The sequence below is a fragment of the Anabrus simplex genome, chromosome 2 (genome assembly GCF_040414725.1).
Source record: "Anabrus simplex isolate iqAnaSimp1 chromosome 2, ASM4041472v1, whole genome shotgun sequence".
NCBI lineage: Eukaryota > Metazoa > Arthropoda > Insecta > Orthoptera > Tettigoniidae > Anabrus > Anabrus simplex.
Genome location: NC_090266.1, coordinates 105024902 through 105052503, shown reverse-complemented (window position 1 = coordinate 105052503; position 27602 = coordinate 105024902). Strand labels below are relative to the sequence as shown.

General features: G+C 37.9%; 1 protein-coding gene across 2 annotated transcripts in view; it reads right to left on the bottom strand.

Moving 5' to 3' along the window:
* The window catches only part of atl (atlastin GTPase), a 412469-nt gene that overhangs the window by 166283 nt on the left and 218584 nt on the right, over positions 1 to 27602 (bottom strand). For both annotated transcript variants that reach the window (XM_067140332.2, XM_067140333.2), the window contains exons 3-5: positions 26452 to 26669; positions 13142 to 13276; positions 4108 to 4263 (exon numbers count right to left, since the gene is read on the bottom strand). In XM_067140332.2, the coding sequence (XP_066996433.1) occupies positions 4108 to 4263; positions 13142 to 13276; positions 26452 to 26669 (509 nt within the window). The remainder of the gene's footprint in view (positions 1 to 4107; positions 4264 to 13141; positions 13277 to 26451; positions 26670 to 27602) is intronic.

Genomic DNA, 27602 nt, shown 5'->3' with positions numbered 1-27602 from the left:
ATAGATTTAAGGCTGCATACCACCAGACGGCAATGAACCAATTGTGGGGTGTACTTGAATTACATAGACCGCGATTAACCATGAATTTTTTTTTTAAATTTTGTCCTGAAGGCTAGAGTCTTTTATTTAAATGTGCATAGTTTTCGGGGTATGAGGATCGAAAGGACGGTACTTGATTTGCGAGTTCGCAAGTATGGAAGTACAGTGTGTTTACATATGTGGATTTCCCGGTAGAACAGATATATGGGACGATGGAAATGCCGTCATATGAATGAGATGGCTGAGGCTATATGTAGGATATGTCAAGCTGACAATGCCAATGAATCGCAGAGAAAAAGTTGTTTTACGATAATACGAGTATTTAAATATAGCAAGTAAGTGAATAGCCTTGCTCTGTGGGGGAAGAAAAAAAGAAAATAAAGGACAGGCGAGCCGAGCCAACTGACAAGTTTATGGCCTAGAGGGGACGAGAGGAGCTCGCTGGCCACTGTGTAAAGGGATGCTTTCAGTCCTTCTTTCCATAGTAGAACGAAAACATGCATAATTCAAGATAAAGACACCGTTGCATATATCTCAGGTTTGACAAATAAATGAACTCCTTCCACCTTTGTTATTATTATTAAAATAAAAACCATGATAGGATTTTCAGTTTTTTTTTTTTTTCACCCCACATATGGGAGCCCTGAGCTCGAGGCTCCGGGGTTCGATGGAGACTGTTGCCCACATGTGGTAACTAAGCTGAGCTGTACCAAGATCCAGTGTTTTTTTTTTTCTTCTCTTCTCTGGCATGGAGAAGCAAATGCAAGATGTTATGTTATTTCTTCCAGTAAGTGTATTATATGAGGTGATGCAATTTATTGGTTGTTGGTTGATATGCCTGTTATTTTTAGAAACACCGTTGAAATGAAATGTCACGTGTTATATTAACGCCTAGGTAAATCCCTATGAAACAGGCGTGATAAATCAGACGAGGTTATTAGCATAGAGAATGTGACATAGCTATCATGTGTTTCGAAGTGTACTCAATTTCAACGGCCCTCAATTAACATGATATGATTAACTTGAGTGATACAACTCATGCCGTGAAGAAGATATGCCCTTGTAAATAATATATGTGTAAAATGCTTAATATAATAAGATCTTCGTGTGTTAGGTAATTCAAAGGGGACGCCCTTTTCAGTGTCGCGGAGGAATCAACTCCAGTATACGGACTCTGGTGTAGCGTAGTTGACTTGCAGTCTGTGCAGTGAAGTGTTCCCCGTCAAACATGCCTCGACGACAGAGAAGAGCACTCTATCAACAACTGTCACTGTTTGAGAGGGCTCGGATAATTGGGTTGTGTGAGGCTGGATTATCGCTAAGGACTGTCGCTGCACGTGTTTGCCGACAGGCATCTACGGTACAACGTGTATGGCAGCAGTGGTCAAATGAAGGTACCCACACTCGTAGACCTGGCACAGGCCCAGCGCAAGAGACAACTGTGAGAGAGGATCGCCGCATCATTCGGATGGCCCGGATGGAACCCCATGCAACAGCAGCGCAAATTCGAGCAGCTGTGGCACCCCACGTTACACAACAAACAGCTGGTAATCTCCTGCGTGCAGCTGGCTTACAAGCCCATGACCCTGCAGAAGGTGTTCATTGACCCCACAACAGCAACGTGTTAAGCTGGCCTGGTGTCGAGAAAGATCGACGTGGGTCGACGAATGACATAGGGTCATCTTTAGTGATGAATCGCGCTTCTGTCTTGCCCACAGCGATCGCCGGAATCGTGTGCACCGATGTACCGGGGAGAGGGGCTGCCCAGATCTTATTGTCAAGAGGCACACAGGGCCAACTCCAAGCATTATGGTCTGGGGAGGTATTGGCTTTAATGTGAAATCACAATTAGTGCTTGTTGAGGGCACTATGACTGCTCGACAGTATGTTGATAGGGTACTCAATCCTGTGGTTGTCCCTATGATGGCGAACATTGCTAATGGGATGTTTCAGCAGGTCATTGCCTGGGTTCACACTGCACGCATCTCCAGAGAAGCTCTTCACGACATCACAACCTTAGAATTGCTCGCCAGATCCCCGGACCTCAGTCCTACTGAGCTGTGGGACATGATGGGTCGACAACTGGCCAACCGTCCTCAGCCACCCACAACTCTGGAACAACCGACCCGTGCAGTGCAGCAGGCATGGGCCACAATTCCTCAGGAAGCGATCCAGGGCCTTATTGACTCCATGCCTCGACGAATTCATCAATGTATTGCAGCTCGTGGTGGGCACATCCTGTATTGATTGTTGTCCAAACTTGTGGTCATAGGGACCTGAAATTGTAATCATCGAAGCACAACCGAACACTCGTCCTGCATGTTCAATTGCAGCAATGTAGCACCACTCCTTCTGGGTGTTGCAATTTCCATTTTCTTCAGTGTAAAACTGGAAGAGACAAATTGGGGGCATGGACAAAAGGAAGTTAATAAATCAAACCCAGTTGGGGCAAATATTCATTTACACAGTAGGGTGAGGAGTAAGGGTTTGGCATAATTTATCAAGGGAAGTGTTCGATAAATTTCCAAGTTCTTTGAAAATATTTAAGAAAAGGTTAGATGAACAACTGATAGGGAATCTGCCACCTGGGTGACAGCCCTAAATGCAGATCATTGATGATTCATTCATTGATTTGAAGGTTATGAAATGACAAATGCCGGTCTGAGAAAAAGACAGAAAAGGACATTCAAGCTCAGACCTGATTATGAATTAGTGTAGTGTATTAATAAATATCTCAGCATATCTGTATGTAATGAAATTTCAAGTGTTTTCCTTAGTTAATTAAAAGTGTTTCTGCAAAATAGACGATGTTCCTTCTCATTAGTAATGTGTTCATATTCCTTTGATGTCCGAGACTCTTTCCCTCTACTTAGAATTAAATAGTTTAAGCCCCTTTCCGGACAGACCCCGTACCCAAGCTCTGAGTAAGCCAAGGGAAGACTCAAGTAGGGGTGATGGGCTTCGATTCCAGGGTCCGTCCGAGGGTCTCGTCAAATGAATCCTTACAGCCACTTCACAAGCCGATTAATGTAGATTGTTATGCACTGGAGCCCTGGACAGGTGCAGTACATGTATAATCCAGGTCTATGAATAACATGTTCTTGGTCCGTAGTTAGTCCCGCCTAAGTCAGCTCTATCTTTAGTCCGGACTGAAGCAAGACTAGTGAATGTTTATGAATAACATCCTTATACTGTAATGTTAAGTTAAGCAAGACACTTTAATCAAATAGATCAACATGATACAGTGTAACTCCGATTTTGCGTGACCTCAATTTATCATAAACCAGCATTTAACGGAAGAAATTCCCAGTCCCGAAAATTATTTCATAAGAGCAATGCAATTTTATATTCAATTTAACACAATTCACAATGTGGCAAAAACCGCATTTAACGTTAAGGAAATGTTAAAATTCTCAAATATTTATTTCTATTTGTTTTGGTTATGGGACATTAACAACCTATGAAAAAGCCGTCATAAGCTATCTAAGCGTGATTCAAGGCAGAAGAGGAACTTAGAGCGCAGGCACATAGGGGTGGAGCGAGATGTCGAACTCTGATACACATCCAACTGGGGCCGCTGTAGTAGAAGAGAAGCCCCGTTTTAATGACAATGGACTATTGTAATTAGAAAATACGCGCTAATGAGCAAGCTGCTGCTTAGAAAACATCCGCAAAAATGTTTAAACAAACCGATTGCTGTTTCATACCGATTTTAATGTGTTTTTGTGTGAGTACCTTTCCCGACTTTTGTGGAAAATCATGTCAAACGTTATAAGAACAACCTCAAACCGAAGCGGTTTTGCATTCACCAACAAAAATCTGTCAAAATGGAGCACAAACCATACCTACAGCACAATGTGTAGGGTAGATATCTGCCTGTTTTATTGCTGTCACTGTGTAAATAATGTATGATGGTACAATTTATGTTAATACAAGCAAGGATCTCTAGAAAAGGTGAGCTTTCTACTCAAACCTCAATTTAAGGTAAAGGTTAAAAAGTTAAAAATATCAGGTCCACAAAACATTAAATAGGGGTTCTACTATATATGCTATGTAAGCAAACTTTACCTGAAGGTGCTGCAGGTCATCTTCTTGAATATTGTGAAGTAGGTTGTAAATCTGGACAGAACTAAGCATTGTGCTGAGAGCAAATACTGTTGCGCAGTCCCGAACTGTGCTTTCACTATCAAATGCTCCTTGAGTATCCATTAGTAAAACTGCAACCTAAATTGTAGATAAAGTACAGAGTAGAATAACATCACACATTAGTTAACTATGTTTTGTAATCTTAAAGAAAAAAAAAAAAAATTACCAGGTCATAACAAATAACTGCAAACATTGCTTATCAGAGAAGTCTGGTATAGCACAATGATAATCTCTGTTTTCACTGCATTCTTAATGACCAATTGGTACCATTGTTCACTCAGATATTCCTTTTCAAAATTAATCAGAAAATATATATTATGTTGTTCTAATTTACTCTCTCCAAACATGCATTTGCAGCTGGAGGGAGGGACCGCCACTTCTCAATTCTCCAAGTTCCCTGTGTAGATCAGTGGTAGAGTGTCAGGCTCCAGATCTCAAGACTGCAGGGTTCAAACCCCGCAGATGTAGTCAGATTTTTTAAGGACAGAAAAAGTCCATCTGGCACTCCATGTCACACGACATCAGCATATAAGAGATATCTGGCAATACATTTTGTGTACAAGGAGTACTCCTGCCAATGACTGCAGGAGGAGGATATAAAATTTACCAGCCCAAGCAAGGAAGGATTTTTTGAGAGAAAAGAAATCTGTTAACTTCAAATATATAAATGTGTATCAGAAAGATGTTTCTGGAGACTTGTATAATAATGATGTTAATGATTTTTCGGAGACGGCAAGATGCTGGAATTCAGTCTGGCAGGAATTCCTTCCTGCACTAGTAAATCTACTGACATGTTACCAGGCATACTTTAGCGCCTTCAAGTACCCCTGGAATAACTTAGGATCAAACCTACTAATCTGGGCTTAGGTCAGCATTCTGTTGCTTAAGCCACTTAGAAGACTTACGTGTAGTGCTTGACAACGGAAGAGTAACATGGACTGGTGCTGAAAGGTGGAAAATAGAAGATTTTGAATAGGCGAATAGTGAAGGTGATATACGTAGACTGAATCTCAAAGAGATAGTGAAACAAGCTGGTGGAAGGACAATAATTTGGCGATATTCAACCAAAAGAACAGACAGAGAGACTGACTGACTGACTGACTGACTGACTGACTGACTGACTGAACACATTTTGAGACGCTCAGGTCTCGTTCAGTTGGTTTTGGAAGGAAATGTATGGATAGGTCATAAATATGACAAATCAAAGAAGGTATCGGATGAAGTACTTGCATAGAAATTAAGACGTTAGCACAAGATAGGTTGCAAAGATGACCACAATTTCACTCCCAAGACAGAAAAATCAGTTTTGAGAAGACCATTCTCAAAGCTTCATCTCAAACCCAGTTTTTTGAAGGGATTGCTCAAACTCAAGTTGTTATGTAGATAAATAGGAGAAAATCTCAAATACAGATATACCCTCTTTTTATTCAGCTAGCTTGAACAACTGATACGATTATGCTCCATGAAATCATCTTAATTTCCTGCCTGTCACATTAAAATCACTAGCACATTTGCAAAATCAGCATATTATCTGTTATATACACACACAGTACATCGACATACCTCAGAGATGGTCATGAGTAGTTTAAATCTCAGAAGAGGTCGTGGGAAATGTGACATCTCGGTTACATTACAATATGCAATTTCAAACAATATGAACATATTTTTCTAATTTTACAAGTTTAAGAACAAAAAATCACACTAATATAACTAAGTTACTTTTCTTCCAGCATCTTCAGTTACTTCTTTTGTCTCACAGAGATACTTACTTCTTAGAAAACTACTTTTGATAGGAGATCTCAGAGTATGATAACAGTTTTGTTTTTTCTACCAGGAGAGCACTACGAGTCCTCGTACTCATATTTGGTCGAAAGTCAGTGTGATTCTTGAGGACAATACTAATGTTCGCTCAATTGCAGCACTGCGGTGAGGTATGACTATAATGGCAGAGAAAGAACTACATATTTAATGTTTCCGGAAGCATCTTTCAGCCTCAGAATTGTAGCCCATGCTACATCCATTCTTTCACAGTTTGAAATGTCTTCACGTAATGGATCTGTCTGGTAGGAAGCAAATTCCACTCCCAGTTTGTCTTGGTAAGTGTTCTCAATTATGTTTTGAAACAATTCAACAACAACAACAACAACAACAACAGCAGCAGCAGCACTAATGAAAATGAAGTAGTTGCTCTCCATGAAACATCCACTATTTCCACATGCTTCACCATAGAGTCATGAAAAGGGAATTTGTCCAAAATGTAGCTGCATGCTGTAGAGAAGAAATTTATTACCAATTTGAAGAATTGTCTCATATCGTCTCCAGATAAACTCCCAGCCACACTTCCTCGCTTAATGTGCTGTCTTGTTGTAACTCCAGTTAAAAGTTAGTCATAAACTTTATGACAAATCCTGCTAATGAACTTTATATTGATAATTTTCAGATTCGACAAATCTCGTTATTAAATCCATCAACAATCCATTCATGTATCTGGCCACTTCATGTATGGAGGGAGATTCTACTTACATGATGATATACTTCGTGAAAATGGGGAGCGTTTTCTTCAGAAATAATAAGTAAAATTTAGTGGCATCATTTTCCATTGCCGTTTTCACAGCGAGAAATTTGCTATTGCTGATTTCTTCCTATTCCACTTCAACAATTTCAATGGCACCCACTGTTTTAATACCTATTTATTGAATCAGTGAGAAATAACCATCTTGCCCTGACATGTTTCACGATTTTGTGGCTTTTGAGCTCAGATCCACTTATTTCCTGATCTTCAATTGTCTTTTTCTTTTGGAGAAAGAAATATACGTCTACTAACAATGTCTCCATGTTTGCACTTGCTTCTGGGCAGCTGAGTGAAGTAGACGACAGCTACAGCCTCGTATAACCACTGAAGAATTCTGCTGTTTCAAAAGTGTTGACACTCCCTTAAATATACCCACCATTGTATTTGCATTGTCCAAACCAAATGATAAACATTTTTTTTCCATTTCAGCATCATGATCTTAATTTCTCTACCCAACACTTGAAACATTCCTTTCCCAGAGTCACAACATACTACCAAAGCAAGCAATAGAGTAACAATCTGTTCTTTTTTCCTCACAAAAGTAAGTAATTATCAATGGATACAATTTACAGTCATTGTTATTACTACCATCAGTTAGTTAGGTGCATTTTGGAGACTTTACTACTTCAGATACTGTTGACTCAAACATGCTTCTCACTATGGCAGTTGTTTTGCTTCTGCCACTTCCCATGCTAGCAATTTCTGATTCGGAAAACATGGCCTTGAATATAGGTCCAGCATGGTCTGCTGCAGATAAAGGAAGGTTATGCTCAACCAAAAAACGTGTGAAATAACATTCAGCTCATACAACACTATTATAGTCACTTTTTGTAGTAAGAAAGATAATTGACTGTCTTGCATTGCCCTTTGATGTGCCTATAGTTATGTTTTTTTAGATTTCACATGGAGTCGGCAGTCAACGCGTCCTCTGTGTTTAAAGGAAAACTCACACTTACATTTTACACAAAACTCTTGGTTCGGTGAAAATTTAGATGGTCCTAAGCATGGAAACACTTCCGTATACTGCTTTCATTAATAATGATTTGCTTCAAATCATTCTTGGCCATCATCACTCGGCTCTTCATTGCTCTTATGCTTAAACATCGTATTATTTAACACATAAATAGGCTTGCACTACACGACATCAGCATTACTATGTATTGTAACAAAAGCAGGCAACTCGTTACCAAACCAGAGGTAATAGAACAAGAACTGACAGGGAATGCCTTCACAAAGATGTTACACTCACGGTCAAAGGTTGTAAACAAATGTTGCCATTTTGCAATTTTTTTTCTTTCTTACAAACTATCCTTTAATAGAGAGTCTCCTACGCGACGTACCGAACAAAACTTGTTTTTCTTATTCGTGGGGAAAATTTAAAAACAGCACTTCGAATTACACTCCTCATCCACGATACGGCTACCTACAGTGGCAAGTCGATGAGACAGAATTTATTTCAAGAGTATAGGTATTTCCTAATTAAGACGAGAGCGCATCATTTCTTCACGGCAGCCAATGAACTGTATCGTCTTCTGCATTAAGGTATTGTACCCGCTCAAAGCCTGAGTCCCAACCAGCATTTATCTCAGGGAGTGTTACGGTCCGAATCTATCGAAACTCATAAACAATAAAAAATATTTTGAGATATAAGATCTCAAACTAAATGTAAGGGCGCCATCCAATCAGTACTACAGGGTTGAATGGGACACTCTAATCTTTAACTTTAAGGCTCATCATAAAACACACAAATTATATATATATATTCAGATCAAAGGGAAATTATGAAGGCTCCATCCTAGGGATGGGGACGGATATTTAAACGGTCACCAAGGGTTTACTATTCTACAAGAACAAGAACCTGGAACTGTTTCCTTGCAAATGGTAAAGGAGCATTTTATTTAAGTAAACAAAATAATTTTTACACACAACAAAATCTGTTGACCCTTGATTTGCCGGTAATTTGGCAAATTATTCCTGAAAAATGATTACATAATATTTGTCACCTTTGACCACCCTTCCATTTGGGTGGTAGAACCGTTGATGTCTGAAGGTATCAGATTTACCTTCGTTAACACCATGACCATATTTGATCATGGACCAATTACCTGTTGGCTAAGTAGGCGCGATCACATGGACCATGTTATCACCTCCACTTTGATTGAGATGAGACCAACCCGGGAAACTACAAACTCTCCCCGGGTTCCTAACCAAGATATGCTAATCGTTAGTTGAAGGAAAACGACAAAGGTACTCTAACCTAATGGTCCAAATGTAGGGATTTGCCTTCATTTTACACATATTAACTTAACTTATTATTTACAACCAATTGACATTACGTTAATTCGCCAGCTGACTTCCCTAGTATCATCCATCATCAGCATCCGAAATAATAAGAAAAATAAATAAAATAAAAAAATATTAAATATTATTATTATTATTATTATTATTATTATTATTATTATTATTATTATTATTATTATTATTATTATTATTATTATTATTTGTGGAGATCATGATTATCTTAACCCGTAATCATCCTCGGAATAATATTTCAACCTTTCACGATTTTTATTTTCATCTGAAATAAATAAAAGTAGCTTCTTTGATTATACTTCTAATTCTTCAAATATTCTCATTATTATTATTATTATTATTATTATTAGTTAAAAATCTCAAATTTTTCATTTCAACTCCCAACATCATTATTATGTCCAAAATATAAAAAAGTAAATTCTTAAAAAAAAGTAGTTTTTTAAATATTTATTATTATTATTAATTTTTTAAAAATTAATTTCGCCTGTTACACGGTAGTCCACTCTTAATATGTTTAACGCATAACCCCTTTTACAATTTCGATTTATTTTGGCACTAATCAATCCAGATATGATTTACTTGGAATATTATTATTATTATTAATAGTATTATTATTCTTTCGAGAATCTTTATTTTTATTTCCCATCTTTATAATTTAGTCACATACGTTCTCTCCCAAACAGAAATCACAAAGATCCGAATTCACATCGGTCGGGACATAATAGTGTTCGAACCCGCAACCTTATTTTCGTACTGTCGTTAATTCATGGAGACCATATGCTCCTAAGACAATTCTCAAATCCCATAACACCTCGCAGTTGGGCAAATACCTCCAATCTCTGCAAGTGTTAAATTATTCCTTCCTTTTCCATTATTAAGTCCATTTATCCATTGGAACTCTTCAAAACATTTTCACTAATTAACCCTCGGTGTGTGGACTCTATTCTGCCACTCAATACACCGGTATATAAATACAACCTCTATGTGGGCCTTAAGATCCATCTATTTCTTCATCAACATCAGTACAATTCACTTTCATTTCGGGCCGGATTTCTGTCCCACAACTCCAAATCTCAACTTTTGGCTCAAATCACTCTGGGCCTCAAACATAGCGTGACCATATTATCAAAATGCCTATCTCGTTTCTACCACAATTTATTTTATGATTATTATGGAGTCCAAAAACGTTAAATCAAAACTTAGTGTTAAAACCGGATTCACTGCACAAATTATAATTATTCACGGCACATGTGATCTCCACATTTAAATTACTTTAATTTGCAATCATTCTATCCAACTAGGCCCGTGCCTTTATTCTCAAAGATTATTATTAAACACGCCTTTACACATTACCAAATTTTAATGTACTACTTCGACACTTGTACAGATTATTATTATTTTGTCCACTGGCGAACTTCGCGATATTTACAAACAAATCAATGGACTTCATTCCGTCCCACAACAATATAAATCACTTGGCAATCCTACCTCTGGATTATCTTAACAACATGCCTTAATATCTATAAAAGTTCCGATAACGGAAAAACACTTTGGAAGCACTTCTAAATGAATTTTAACATTATCTTTACGTGAAACGTGCTCCATATCATATCAAACAACTCAAGCACTTGAATGAACAACTCAACCCTACTATACTCTATTTAATAATCAAAATTATGATGAGTGCTCGATCTAATCATGTACATATTAATTTGTCCCTTTGTCTATCTCTGAATTTATACGAGCCGGAACGGCTCGTTTCACAATCAAGTTACCATGATAATATAATATGATTTCCTCCCCCTAACGATAGCAATCTACAAATATGTTAAAAGGTTACTCATCTCTGCCATTGTAGTCTGCTAAAACCGGACGAGAAGCCATAGCCCCTCCGGTTTTTAGCAATGCATTCCACTGGTATTCATGCCAGCTTGAAGAATTAATCCTTGACCCTTTTCAACTTTACACATTTTGAATAAAAACAAATAAATTAACTGTTGCACTTTGGAATAATTTCCACTCTAAATTCTACTCACAAATTTTACACTCTCGGCCTTGTATCTAGCCCACTTAATGTAGATATACATTCTTCATTCCTTTCCCGGACACTAGGAACATGGGATACCTCGGGATCTCCTTTACAACGGCCCGTGCGCGCACTTGAATTTCCCGTCTCACGTTCGTGTAGCTGACCAGGTATCAGTTTAGAATCGACTGTTTACTAGGTGACATAAACACTCGTGACCGTTCTCACGTAACACACTTCCTAATCTGTTGGTAGAATCTCACACTCCGTAAGTTATGCTTTACTGAGTCCTGTCTATTTGAAACACTTCATACTAGTATACTGCTCAAAACTGTAATATGAGCTACATCATCATGAATCACTGTACTATGTAACAATATAATACTTCGAACCCTATTCCACGAGTAAGTACACACACGCACCCCTGGCGTAATCACGGCTCGAACAAAATATCAGAAGTTGTCACGCACCCCAGGCGTGGTATCCGCTCGAACGCTTTGTCAAAAGTAGTTACGCACCACTGGCGTGGTGACCGCCCGAACACTTTGTCAGAAGTAGTTGCCAGTCCTTGTCCACGACCTCATATTTATACTTGTATCCCCTCTCTTCCGAGTTCACCGGAGTTCATCTTGGGACGCGCAGTCCCGATATCTTCATACGACACTTTGCGGTTTGGCCCGTGGCTTTAATATATGATCCAATGATGTAATTATGTTCTCAAAGGCTCTATACCAATTCTCAACTATTATCGTTCGCTGGTAATGGATATATTTGCGAATTTAGCTGCCGTATCCCGGCTCGGGATTTCGCGCTCTTTTGTGGCTTCCTTTGCACTCAGCCAATCAATGAATAGCGTCCATGAATTCTCAGAATTACACCATGCAATCTCCCGCCATTATTAACTTTTTATAAGTTTTATGGTATAGTAAGGCTCCTAAATTCCACTTTATTCTGAATCGATACTTCACTTCCTTCTATCAGTTTAATCCACGGAGTTAGCCTCGCTAGTGCTTCTTACAATACGAAGTTGTCGCCTTGCTTTGGTCAAGTGAATTTTTCCATTGGTCCACCTAAACCACGTGACCGGGAAGGCTCATATTTTTTTTCTTCCAGTGCCAACCCCGCGTTCAACTCCCGCTAGTTACATGGAGATACCCCGCCATCATTTCTCAGAAATTTTCACCCGGCTCTCTGTACTCTTTCCACAACCTAGACTGCCCGGGGCTATGAAAACTTTCCGCAACTAGTCAACAACTCGTGCCTCTCTCTTTCCCCCTCGTCACAATTTCTGAGAATTCTAATTCTGCCGTTCATTGTGTTGGTTAATCTCAGTGGAGACAATATTCTGTGCATGTTTCACCATACCATCTCGGCCTGGCCTGTTCTTACTGTATGTACAGTACAATCTTCTTGCTTCTGAAAATGAAATATATATTCCTCAATAATTCATCATAATTATAATTGCATGACGCTTATCACACCCCCACCAGGGCGCAGTATATACGTCTGAAATGTTATTGCTTGTATTGGATTACCATTCCTTATTTTGCTGTTTTATTCGTTCAGCACTCTTTATTGTCGCAGAGCTGGTAAACAACCAGCCATACTGCATTCCTGGAGTGACAATGTTCCCTTCAAAATTTCAGCCAATATGACTGCGCCTTTACTTTCACAAAGATGGAAAATGCTGCGCAATTCTTATAAACATACAGAACTGGGGTTGAATTTGGAGGGTTGCTGGCTTTCTGAATTAATACATTTCTTCTTACAAGTTACAGTGCATAACTTCACATTTAGACATAATAAAGCGAGACAAGCAGGCTTATGACTTTTTAAGCCATCAAATTTATAAAATCCATAATAATCAGTACTGCTTCCATACTGCCAATAATACATGTGAGAAATCTGTAGAAACTCCATAGTAGCTGGACATCTCTGCATAATCTAATAAGCTGAAATGTTATTTCAAGAACAAAGTGGTTGATAAAACTACATATTCACTTCAATATTGACGAAAGTATTAAAAATAATTAAGAGGCAATTACCTTTTCACCATTTGGGAGTTCCCTCATGAAAACATCGGACCACAGCAGGATACCAGTAGTATCTCTTTCAGAGCCCCCTCGCCATGAGAATCCTTCCAGTGGAGTATCCTCAGAACCCATCCAATCAGAGCTTCCCTAAAAGACCAATAAAATCAACCAATGCAACACTGTTCATATTCATACATGGATTGTGAATTTTTGAAATAATACAAATTTTGGAGGGCAAAAGGCTACCAACATTTTATACAGTAAAGGCTGCACCAGCTAAAGGCAGTCGAAAGAGCAAAATTTCTTACTCTCATTTACACCTATTGATGTTTCCATTTGAAGGAACAGACATGAGAAAGTTCCTGTATTTTGAGGAAAATTGATGGCATTTAGGGATGCTGTAATAGAAACCAAAAATGTGTTTTGAAATGGTGTGGAGACATGAGAAAAGCTTACAGTATGCTGAAATGCTGCAGTTGGGGCAGCTTTTTAACATAAAAAGAAGGTACTTCAAAAATGTTTCCAGTAAGTACTGTCATCATAGCATTATCTTTTTTGAAAGGAAGGCTTTAGTTTAAAACTTCCACAGTCAGATAGATTACTACTCCCTTGAAGTTCTTTTTCAGGTTGGATAGAATCGGTGTTTTATGTACGTAGGTGGTTTGAAAAGTTCTCGGAATGGACTAGAATTAAGTATCTTACCTCGGTAGAACTGCTTTTATTTTTCAACATAGTCTCCCTGTAGACTAATGCATTTGGTCCAGCAATGTTCCAATGCCTTGATTCCATCTCGAAAATGAGATTCCTCCAGGCGTGCAAAATACCTCTCCAATTCGGCTGTCAGTTCTTCCCTTGTAGAAAATCTCCGTCCACCGAGGAAAATTTTCAGCTTGGGGAATAGATGAAAGTCTGATGGTGCCAAATCAGGTGAATAAGGTGGATGTGGCAACAATTCGTACCCCAGTTCATGAAGTTTTGCCATGGCAATAACACTTTTGTGCGGCGGAGCGTTGTCCTGATGAAAGATGACCTTTTTCCTTGCCAAACCAGGCCTTGTTTTGCGTATCTTTTCCTGTAGTTGGTCTAGGATGTTTGCATAGTATTGCCCCATAATTGTTTGGCCAATAGGAAGATAATCTAGCAGCAGAATGCATTTTTCATCCCAGAAAACTGAGGCCATGACCTTTCCGGCCGAACGCACTGCCTTTGCTTTCTTTGGTGGTGGTGAATCAGCATGTTTCCACTGCTTTGACTGCTGTTTTGTCTCGGGGGTATAGTAGTGGACCCAAGTTTCATCCGTAGTCACAAACCGGCACAAAAATTTTTGTTGGTTGCACTGAAAACGGGCCAGACTTTCTTCGGATATTTCCAATCCGGTGCGTTTATTGTCCAATGTCAAGAGCCACGGCACCCATGTTGCGGATAATTTTTTCATACCCAATTCTTCGGTTAAAATACAGTATACCCCTTCAGAAGACATCCCTACAGCTTCAACAATCTCCCGCACTTTCAGTCGACGATCCTCCATGACCATTTTATGCACTTTTGCGATAACTTCTGGGGTCGTAACACTTTTTGGCCGTCCACTACGCGGATCATCATCCAAGCTCTCCCGACCAAATTTGAACCTGCTGGTCCACTTGGCAACAGTTAAAAATGAAGGAGCAGAGTCCCCCAGTGTGTTCTGAAAGTAGGCATGAATTTCCTTTGCTTTCATACCTTTCTTTACAAAGTATCTCGAATTTCAGTTTTTTCCATTGTCACAAATCACTACGTGGGAACAACAAAGAGTCGTCACTACCACACTCCTGCAGCTAGAGCACTGACGCGCAACGTGTTCACTCACAAAGGATGTGCGATTATTGCGCGGGAACCTCGTTGCTCTAGCACGGATTCCGAGAACTTTTCAAACCGTCCTCGTATAGCTGTCAAAAAAATGGCCGCATTTGAACAGTGAATATATTCCAGGTTCCACTTTGGAACCCGATGCTGTTACACGATGCATGCACTTGTAGATTTGCAGAAGCACTGTGAACTATGACATTTAGGAGGGAATCATTCCGATATCTCCTTCTTGTAGAACAGCAATAAGGAGATCACTTAATGATTCGAAGGATGAGAGTTCAAAGCCTTGTCCAAGATATCATTTTCTTTGCATTACTGTTCGTTAGCGATATAAATACTATTGTTACTTCTTACAAATTGTACAAAATTGTGTTTATTATCCTCTTAGTCAATACTCAACATTTGTAAGAAGTTGAACCACCACCAATACAGATCTAACATGAGATTTATAAATGTAGGTTTGGAACAATACACCTGCATAATATTCAAGTTCCCTTCTAGCTACCCTTTCCTTTTCCATTCTTCTTACATGTCCAAACCATCTCAGTCTTGTTTTCTGTATGTTCTGTACTAACGGTTCTATATTTAGCTCTTCTCAAATTTTAATATTTTGAATTCTATCTCTTCTTGTTTTTTTAACTGATGTTCTTAAAAATTTAATTTCTTCTGCTTGGATCTTACTATCTTGTCTCTTATTACTAGTTACCAGCTTTACTAGTCCATATGTTTCAACTGGTATGAAATACTGTTTATATAATGTTAATTTCATTTTCTTGGGTACTTCATCATCCCATAAAAGCTCTCTGACTTGATAAAATGTTGTACCTTTACTTAGTCTGTTATTAATTTCAGGGTTGATTTCATTCCTTTAATTGATAATGCTACCCAGATATGTAAACTGTTCTCCATTCTCTAACCATTCTCCGTCTATATTCATTTGGCTTCTCTTTTTCTCTTTTCCACAGTGCATGACTACAGTTTTCATTTTACTAATTACCATTCCAAACTCCTTCAGATTTTTATTCCAAACGTCCAGTCTCTTTTGTACTTCCTTTTCGCCCTTTCCCCAAATCACCACATCATCTGCAAATACCAGAGCATTCACTTCATCACTACTGATACAATGTTTTACACGTATTGCGATTTCATCCATCAATATAATAAACAATAATGGCGACAGTGCACTTCCTTGCTTGAGACCCCTTTTTGTATAAAATGTTTCCGAATCACCACTCCCTACTTATACACTGCTTTTACTCTCATGAGAGAACTTTTTTATCTTGTTAATGATTTTGGTACATTCCTTTTCAGTAGGGATTCCCATACATGTTTTCTCTTAACTGTATCATAAGATTTTTCCAAGTCCAAAAATACAAAGATGATTTCCTTTTTCCTTTCCAGATGTTTCTCCATTATCGTTCGCACTGTAAATATCTAGTTTATTGTTGATCCATTCGCTCTACTCGCTACTGAATGGGTGGCTATATTTCTAAATAACAGAACACTGAGAATTAGAGTAGGGGAAGCACTATCTGACCCTGTAACCATTAAGAGGAAATTCCTCAAGGCAGTATTATTGGAACTTTATGCTTTCTTATCTATATATATAAAAGAACATGTACTGACTGACTGATTCATCATCGCCGAGCCAAAACTAATGGACATAAAGAAATGAAATTTTCAGGATATACTTATATTACAATGTAGGTTCAATCAATCAATCAATCAATCAATCAATCAATCAATACTGATCTGCATTTAGGGCAGTCGCCCAGGTGACAGATTCCCTATCTGTTGTTTTCCCAGCCTTTTCCTAAATGATTTCAAAGAAATTGGAAATTTATTGAACATCTCCTTTGGTAAGTTATTCCAATCCCTAACTCCCCTTCCTATAAATGAATATTTGCCCCAGTTTGTCCTCTTGAATTACAACTTTATCTTTCATATTGTGATCTTTCCTACTTTTATAAACGCCACTCAAACTTATTCGTCTACTAATGTCATTCCACGCCATCTCTCCACTGACAGCTTGGAACATACCACTTATTGCAAGTAATCAGCTTCATTTTCCGTATCAAAATCTTTTTGATAAAAAGTATCAAAAAGGTGGAAGATTTTCAATTATTGTAACTCTCTGTGACATACCACTTAGTCGAGCAGCTCGTCTTCTTTCTCCCAATTCTTCCCAGCCCAAACTCTGCAACATTTTTGTAACGCTACTCTTCTGTCGGAAATCACCCAGAACAAATCGGGCTGCTCTTCTTTGGATTTTTTCCAGTTCTTGAATCAGGTAATCCTGGTGAGGGTCCCATACACTGCAACCATACTCTAGTTGAGGTCTTACCAGAGACTTATATGCCCTCTCCTTTACATCCTTACTACAACCCCTAAACACCCTCATAACCATGTGCAGAGATCTGTACCCTTTATTTACAATCCCCATTTATGTGATTACCCCAATGAAGATCTTTCCTTATATTAACACCCAGATACTTATAACGACCCCCAAAAGGAACTTTCACCCCATCAACACAGTAATTAAGACTCGGAGGACTTTTCCTATTTGTGAAACTCACAACCTGGCTTAACCCCGTTTATCTACATACCATTGCCTGCTCTCCATCTCACAACATTATCGAGGTCACGTTGCAGTTGCTCACAATCTTGTGCTCGCTAAGGGAGGATTTTTTGATATTCCGTCGCTAAGGGGGTAAAAAGGGGGGTGAATTTTTAAAATGAGTATCTATATCTCAAAACTTTAAGTCTACAGATATAAAAATTGGTATTTAGAATCTCCTTTAAAAGTAAAGAAACACATATTTTTTTATGTTTGGAATATCCAATTAATGGGGTTTAACATGAGGGACAAATTGGGGTGAATTTTTAGAAAGACAATATCTACAGTATGTCTCAGAAACGTAAAATATTACAGACGCAAAAATTGGTATTTGGAATCTCCTGTAAATGTAGAGAAACATAGGTGATTTGTTTCTGGAAAATCTACTTAAGGGGAACTCAAAAGGGGGTGAAATTTTAAAATGAGATTTTCTACAGTATATCTCAAAACCTTAAACATATTACAGAAGTGAAAAATGGTATTTTTTATCTCTATTAAAATAAAGAAACGTGTATTTTTTTGTTTTTGGTAAAACCACTTGGGTGGGCGGGGGTGGGGGGTAAAAGTGACTGAAAATGGGGTTGAATTCTTTTTAATTAGGATACTGATATCTCAAAAACTGAAGATGTTACAGACGTGAAATTTGGTATTAGGAATCTGCTTTAAAAGTAAAGAAGCACGTATTCTCAGGAAATCCAATGAAGGGGGGGGAGGGTGAAATAATTTAAAAATTAATTGAATTAATTGTATGAGGATACTTACATCTAATAAAGATTTAAGTTGTTACAGACATGAAAAATGGTATTTGGATCTCCTTTAAAGACAAAGAAAAATCCTGCGGGGGGTGGGGGGTGGGGTGGAGGACACCTTGGGGGCGGGAGTGAAAAAGGAGTTGAATTCCTTTTATGAGGACACATATCTCAAAAACTGAAGACGTTAGAGTCGTGATATATTTTGAAGATCCTTTACTATTAAAGAAACAAGTATTCTTTGCCTGGAAATTCATTTAAGGGGGATGGGGGTAGTGTGAAAGGAAGTGATAAAAGTGAATTATTTTTATGGGGATACTTATATATCAAAATGAATGAACGTAACAGAACTGAACATTGCTATTTGGTATCTCCTTTAAACAAATAGAAACACTCCTCCACTTTTTAGTGGGGGGGAATCAAATTAACGGCAGTGGGGTGAAAAAGGAGTTGAGACCAATTGATTTTACTGGTCATAATGCACTTATTAGGAGCCTCCGTGGCTCAGTGGCAGCACGCCGTCTCTCACCGCTGGGTTCCGTGGTTCAAATCCCGGTCTCTCCATGTGAGGTTTGTGCTGGACAAAGTGGAGGTGGGACAAGTTTTTCTCCTGTTACTCCGGTTTTCCCTGTCATCATTCATTCCAGCAACACTCTCCAATATAATTTCATTTCATTTGTCATTCATTAATCATTGCATCAGTGGAGTGCGACAGACTTCGGCAGCCGGCATAATTCCCATCCTCGCCGCTAGATGGGGGCTTCATTCCATTCTTGACCCGGTCGCATGACTGGAAACAGGCTGTGGATTTTCAATGTACTTATTCTGATCATAAACCGATCATTTTTAATCTTTCCTGGGTTCGTTTTCAAGAGCCATCTTTTACTTTGGAGAATGTTCTTAGATTAGTCCACAGTAGATTCTCCTGGCATATAAATAAAAATGTAAACACATTTGAAATAAACGATAGGAATAACATTGACTGTGCAATTGTTCACCTCTATAATAAGGTCAATAATGCACGGAAGTATTTCATTCGTATCGCCAGAAACATATATTTATTTTTTCGACTTGAGAGAAGACTGATTCTCACATGTACAGTTCTATGTTGCATAGTCATCTTAGCCCCAAAAGGTAATACTGTAAACATGGTTTACAAAAAATTTCTGGGGTAAATGAAACTCAATTTCTGGGTGAGTTTTTATACTTTAGGAACTTTCAGATAATGTCTCGGTACAATGCCGAGGAACGACTACTTTGATCAAATTACGAAATCCAAATTGCTAGTCCTATATATATAAAATAACATGTCCTGACTGACTGACTGACTGACTGACTGACTGACTGACTGACTCACATTGTTATTATACAAGACGGAAGGCTGCTTCAAACATAGCTCCTCTAAGGTCACAGTAGGAATGGATTTTGACAACAGGAAGAATATGGGGAAGCTCCTTTATTATTAGCAAACGGTAATCAGCTTCAAGGTTTCATAACTAACCCAATTCAAGATATATTATGCAAGTTCAAAAACAAATAGCAGCCACCTTGGAGGGAGTGAATGAAGTGAACACTTAACAATATTCAGAACAGTGTCAAACGAAAGACATACATTTCTTCAAAAACATTTTACTGGAAGACAAGCAAAATATTTTAGTGTAAAAGTGCTGGATACTTTTTGACAACAACTGTTCAAATAGTTTTTAAAATAGGCTAACTATAAGTATATCCATTCCATCTCCTTTCACTAACCATTTAACCACCACATTGTTTTTAATTCCTATTAATTCAATTTATATTTACGTAGTATTTAATAAGAACAAGGTACCTGATTATAATGTACTTAAAAAGATAAACACTTAGTGAGTCACCTATGCTATGTAAACAGCTGAAGACATCTAAAAAAGAACGAAACATGTACTGTGTGTAATTAATTAATTTGCTAAAATGCAAATAAAAGTATCAAAAAGGCGGAAGATTTTTACTGTTATAAGTCTTTGTAAATAGGATTTGATATGGAAGATGAAGCCGATTTCTTGCAATTTTATTGTTATAAGTCTGATTCATCATCGCCGAGCCAAAACTACTCGACATAACGAAATGAAATTTTGGGGATACATTGATATTAGTGTATAGATGTTTACTACAGGAGGATTTTTGGATATTCCTCCTCTAAAGGAGCAAAAAGGGGGATGAATTTTTAAAGTGAGGATATCTATATCTCAAACACTTTAAAAGTTTACAGATGTAAAAATTGGTATTTGGAATCTCATTTAAAAATCAAGAAACACATACTTTTTTTATTTTTGGAAAATCCCATTAAGGGGGTTAAAGTGGTTGAACACCTTTTATGAGGAGACTTGCATCTCAAAAAATGAAAATGTTACAGACAGGAAAATTGGTATTTGATACCTCCTTTGAAAATAAAGAAACACGTATTTTTGTGTTTTTGGATAATCCGATGAACAGGGGGTGAACAGGAGTAACAAACGAGGTGAATTTTTTAAAAGACTATATCTGCAAATTATGTCAGACACGTATTATATTACAGATTTTGAAAACTAGTATTTGGAATTTCCTGTAAAAGTAGAGAAACAATTTTTTTTTGGAAAATTCAATTAAGGGGAACTGGAAAAGGGGGTGAATTATTAAAATTAGCATATCTACAGTATATCTCAAAAACTTCACATGTTGCCGACATGAAAATTAGTATCTGGACCCTTTGAAAATAAGGAAACTCACATTATTTTGTTTTTGAAAAAAAAAAAAAACACTTAACGACTGGAGGGGGGGGGGAAGAATTAAAAATCAGTCGAATTATTTGTATGAATATACATACCAACAAATCTAAAGATGTTACAAATGTGAAAACTGGTATTTTGAATCTCATTTAAAAATAAAGAAACACACATTATTTGGGGGGGGATGAACTTGGTTGGGGGGAGGTGATGAAAACTGAAATGAATTCCTTTTACGAGGATGCATATATCTCAAAAACTGATGATGTTACAGTCATGATAATTGGTATTTGGAAGCTCTTTTAAAGAAGCAGGTACTGTTTGTTTTTGGAAAATTCACTTGGGTGGGAAGTGTGAAAGGAAGTGAAAAAAATTGAATTCTTTTTCTGGAGAAACTTATATCTCATAACTGAAGGTTACAGATGTGGAAATCGGTATTTGGAATCTCCTTTAATAATAAAGAAACAGGCAATTTTGGAGGGGAAGGATCAATTTAACAGGCTGGGGTGAAAAAGGAGTTGAATTCTTTTCATGAGGATACTTATATCTCAAAAACTGAAGATGTTAAGACGTGAAAATTAGTATTTATAATCTCCTCTAAAATAAAGAAACGCGCACTTTTTTTTTTTTTTTTTGGAAAATCGATGTAAGAGGTGTGGAGTTGAAAATAAGTAAATAAGGAGTTGAAATATGTTCATGAGGATACTTTATCTTAAAAACTTAAGCCTTTACAGATGTGAAAGTTGGTATTTTGAATTTCCTTTCAGATTAAAGGAACGCGTGCTTTTTGTTTTCGTAAAGTCCACTTTAAGGCGGGAGAGGGGTGGAAAGAAGTGAAGAAGAAGAAGTTGAATAATTTTTATGGGTATACATTTATCTTAAAAAGTTGAAGGTGTTACAGACGTACAGATATGAAAACTGGTATTTGGAATCTCCTTAAAAGTAATGAAACACACATTTTTTTTGTTTTTGGAAAATCCAGTTAAGGGGCTGGAAAGAATTGGAAAAGCAGAATTTTTAAGATGAGTACTGGTAAATGTACATTATATGTCCATAACTGAACATGCTAGAGACAAGAAACTTGGTATTTGGAAAGTCCTGTAAAAATACAGGTACAAGTACCTTTTTGTTTTAGGATAAGGCACTTAACAGGGGGTGAAAGGAATTGAATAATAGTTGAATAATTTTTTATGAGGATACTGATATCTTAAAAACTGAAGACGTTACAGACGTGAAAATTGGTATTTGGAATCTCCCTTAAAAATAAAGAAACATGTATTTATTTTTTCGTCTTGAGAGAAGACTGTTTCTCACATGTACAGTTCTATGTTGCATGGTTGTCTTAGCCCCAAAAGGTAATACCACAAACATGGTTTACAAAGAATTTCTGACCGAGCTCAATAGCTGCAGTCGCTTAAGTGCGGCCAGTATCCAGTACTCAGGAGATAGTGGGTTCGAACCCCACTGTTGGCAGCCCTGAAGATGGTTTTCCGTGGTTTCCCATTTTCACACCGAATAATGCTGGGACTGTACCTCACGGCCGCTTCCATCCCACTCCTAGTCGTTACCTGTCCCATCGTCGCCGTAAGACCCATCTGTGTCGGTGCGACGTAAAACAACTAGCAAAAAAAATAAAAAATAAAATAAAGGATGAGAATTTCTGGAGTAAATGCAACTCAAGTTTTAGGTAAGTTTTTCAACTTTATGAATTTTCAGTAAATGTCTTAGTACAATGCCAAGAAATGATTACTTTGATCAAATTACGAAATCCATGCGAGTGAAGCCGCGGGTAATTGCTAGTTAATAGATAAAATGAAACAAGCAAAACTTTCAAGTTTCACAGGGGATTGTTGGTCTTCCATATCTAACCACAGACACTTGAGGATTACAGCTCAACTGTTTGATTCAAATTGAGAACATCGAAATTCAATATTACAAGTTTAACATGTTACAGAAACCACAATGCTGCTACTAACTGCACAAAAGAGTCTGAAGATGTAGTTTGTGAATGGCGGTTGGAAGATTCAGTTGTCACAGTTTGCACCGATAATGCAAGAAATATGGTTCTCGGAGTTGAAAGAGCAAAGTATGACAATTTTCGGTGAGCAGCCCACATGCTGCAATTAAGTTTACATAAAGTTATCAAGGATGCTGCTATCGAAACATTACTTTCAAAATGCAGAAAAACACAGGCCTTATCTAGAAAATAAGCTTGATAAAACTTGAAAACTTGATAAAGTAAAACCAGATAGCTACTCAATGAAATAGCACATATTTCATAATCAAGCCCTTTGTGAAAACTAAAAAGGTGTCAGAAAAATTTCTTGTGCATCTTAAGCCATGTTTAGAAATATTAGACTTCCTTGGTGGTAGCAAATGTGTAACCCTGCTGTAACACACTTGAAATTATCTTTACATTGCTCTGATGTCAATCCTGGGTTCATACAGTAGGTAGATTTAAATGAACTCTTGTAGAAGATTTTATGGCTAGGATAAATGACTGGTGTAATTAAAAGGCATACCAGGAAGCTACTGCTCTCTGTTCTATATTAAATATATTGAGGGGAAAAAAACAAGACCGGGAATTTGTGTGGAAAAGAATTTCTGAGAAAAAAGTGGACGAGTACAAGTTCCAATAAAAACATTGAGAGGTTCGTAACTCCTTTACTGAATTTACAAACATATAAAAGTGCATTAAAATTGAAAAATATGAAATATCTGCATTTAAAAGGGAAATTATGAAAATTAATATTCATTAAATAAAATACACAATCGTCGAACCTTGTACTCACACTTACTTCTTACCTGCTTACTTACACATATGTTATTTGATGGGCGCCAGCTACCACTCAGGGCAGCAATAATAGAATGAGAATCTTGACTATCTCTAGGGTGTGGGGTAATAAGCTTACTTTTGACAACATACCATATAAGTTCTGGGAAAAGGAGATTGGCGTTCAGTTTGTCCATTTAATTTGAGGTTAGCTAATTCTGTCATTGAAATAATACTATGAATTCATTTGATAGAACAAAATATATTCTTTAAATTGTATATAAAAAATAGCAAGTCTTGCTGCGATAAAACAGATGTGAATATGAAATTATTACATTGCAACTGAAAGAAACTATGCATGAATTTGAATTCTTCTTGACCGGACATTTAACAAGTTATACGAAATATATCCCTCACTGTTTCACTTGACTGTACTTTCAACACTTTGAGTGTAATTACGACGTATTCCTTAGATCTGGTGTTTACTGTAGATGTGTCAAGCCTAATTTGGTGATGTATCCATGTGACTGCTTCTTCTGCATCCTGATGACTATTTGGTAAGTCTATCCTTCTTTGACTTCGTGGTAAGCCTTCCCGTCCGAATCTTCAACTAAGAGACCGACCAACTGTAACATCATTCTCTCAATGACCAATGAGTAATGAATCACTGAGTCCTCTCCTTCCCGTAGACTCCCGTTGACTTAATGACCGACTGAGGCCTCTGCATCTCGTTCACACTCTGACCAACTATCGCCTCTCCTTCCAATTGAATAATGACTGACGCTACAAAACGCAGCCACCTTTTATAGACGTTAGGTTGACGCACCTACGTAACCTCCAGAAATAACAATAATCTACCTCACCTCGCGACAGATATTACATGCAATGGTGAAATCCCCCGGGGCTCCCAGTAGGTCTCTCCCAGCCATGAGCACACCGCTAAATAAGCACGATGACGTAGCAATGACGTAGCAATGACTTGACAGTAATGCCAGCAGTATTGCACAATGTAGCAATGTCATATCCAACATCTGATATCCAGCAATTCTTTACAGTTCATGTCTTTAGTGTTAATTTACACACACGTATATATGTATACATTTAACTACAATCACGCAAGCGACAAGCATTGCAGAGTCAAATTGAACAAGAATGATAATATAATAACAGTAATCTCACAGATAAAATAATAATACGGACATAATAATAATAATAATAATAATAATAATAATAATAACAACAATAATAATAATAATAATAATAATATTAATAATAATAACAATAACAATAATAATAATAATAATAATAATAATAATAATAATAATAATAATAATAATCATACCGAGCTCGATAGCTGCAGTCGCTTAAGTGCGGCCAGTATCCAGTATTTGGGAGATAGTAGGTTCGAACCCCACTGTTGGCAGCCCTGAAGATGGTTTTCCGTCGTTTCCCATTTTCACACCAGGCTAATGCTGGGGCTGTACCTGAATTAAGGCCTCGGCCGCTTCCTTCCCACTCCCAGCCCATTCCTGTCCCATCGTCGCCACAAGACCTATCTGTGTCGGTGCGACGTAAAGCCAATAGAAAAGATAATAATAATAATAATAATAATAATAATAATAATGATATCACCTTGTAACGGGATTTGAACCGTTACAATATGCAGCAAGAAGAGAAAACTGAATTTTGAAAATGACGCAGATGAACAGGATTCTAGTAACGCCATTTAGGTTTTGAGTTCGGAACCATTCCTGACGAAGATTGCAGTTTACTAGTCATTGGTGGAACCAGAAGATGACTTCATTGACCTCTTGCAATGTTGGAAAATACATGAAGTTCAGCTTCCACATCTCGCATGCCTAGCGAAACAATTGCTTTGCATTCCAACTACTTCAGTTCCCTGCAACAGCGCATTCAGTTATGCTGGAAACAATGTTACTAAGAGAAGGGCGGCCCTTAGTTCTGAACATGTCAACGCACTGACGTATGAAGTCTTGGAGCAAAGACAAATAATGTTATTTGCTTTACGTGCCACTAACTACTTTACCGGTTTATGGAGATGCCTAGGTGCCGGAATTTAGTACCACAAGAGTTGTTTTACATGCTAGTAAATCTGACACGAGGCTGACATATCTGAGCACCTTCAAATACCACCGGACTCAGCCAGGATCAAACCTTCCCCAGGAAGGAACATCTTTCAGAAAGAAATTTGCTCGCCTCAAATATATATTTACTTACATTAAACTTTCTGTAATATTGTTCCAGAAATGTTCATGGCATGGTATTGAACATAATTACAGTGAAAACATGAGATAGCAATAGATACAAAAAGAAAGAAGGAAACAAACAAACAAACAAACAAATAAATAAACAACAAACAAAGAAAAATCTTTAAATATGATGTTAATGTGAACTGTGGGTTGTAAGACTGAAGGATAGGGCAGAGCTACCTGATTGAGAGGGAGAATCTGATGCAATAAAGCTGTACTAAGACTCCCTGCAAACAAGATCTAATTTGTTCTCTTCATTTTACCTACAGTACCTATATGCATGCTTCTCATAATTAGTGCCAAAATTACATAATGATAAACAACACTTACCTGAGCATTCAGATAGCGGAGGAAGAAGTCAAGAAGGAAAGATTTTCCTTTGCGAAAAGCACCAGCAACAGACACTACCACTACGTTTGTGTCCTTGATGTCATTTTGCATTAACACTGTTTCCAGAGCATTCTCATCTAACTCGAATGTGTGGTCATCCTTGGACACTACGATGGGAACTGGTCGACCCCCCATTCTGCTTCCTCTCCTTTGTTTTCCTGCAAAAATAAAAAATTTACAACTGGCAGTTGTAAATGACAAAGAATAACCAAATAGATAAATTAATACTTCTAATACTTCATGAAACTCTTGCATCTACTAAGAAACTAATGTCCTGAGCCATTTTTATTTTTTACGTTTCATCTAGTGGTTAAAAGTTGCACCAACACATGGAAGGTTTTCGGTGATGTAAGGATGATTGGTGCTCATGGCCTTAATTAAGGCATAGCCCCAGCATTAATCTGGAGTGAAAACAGTATACCCCAGGAAATCAACTTCAGGTCTGCCGCCAGTGGGTTTCGAACCCAATTTCTCCCAAATGTAATCTAACACCTACGTTATCCAAACTTCACAGCCAACATGCTTGGTAGTTGTACAATTTATGCAGATCATTTACCCATTCAATGCAGGACAACAGTGACGTGAGCAGCCGTATCATTCAGAACTATCTCCTCGCTATGGGGTACAGAAGCGTCTCATAACAACACTCATCACAAGGCACAACATCTGACATGAGCATAGGAACCACTGGACGAAGACAATGGACAAAAACATGGCAAAAGGTTACCTGGACAGACGAATCGAGGTATTAGTTGGTACATACCAATGGTCGGGTGCAAGTGTGTCGATAACCACATGAGACAATGGGTCCCTCTTGCCAGCAGGATACAGTTCAGGCTAGTGGTGGTGGTATCCTCATATGGGAACTGTTCATATGGGGTGAAATGGGACTCCTGGTACATCTCACAATGTCCATCACCAGCAAATGATTCTGATACAGGAACCTGCTGGCAGATCATGTTCATGCCTCTGTTCACCTCGTGCACTCTGCAAGCAACCTGTACCCGCAGCAAGAAAATGCTCAAGCCCATCACTCCCAAACTGTGGCCAACTGGTTCGATGAACTCTCCATAGATGTGAAGATGCCTGCC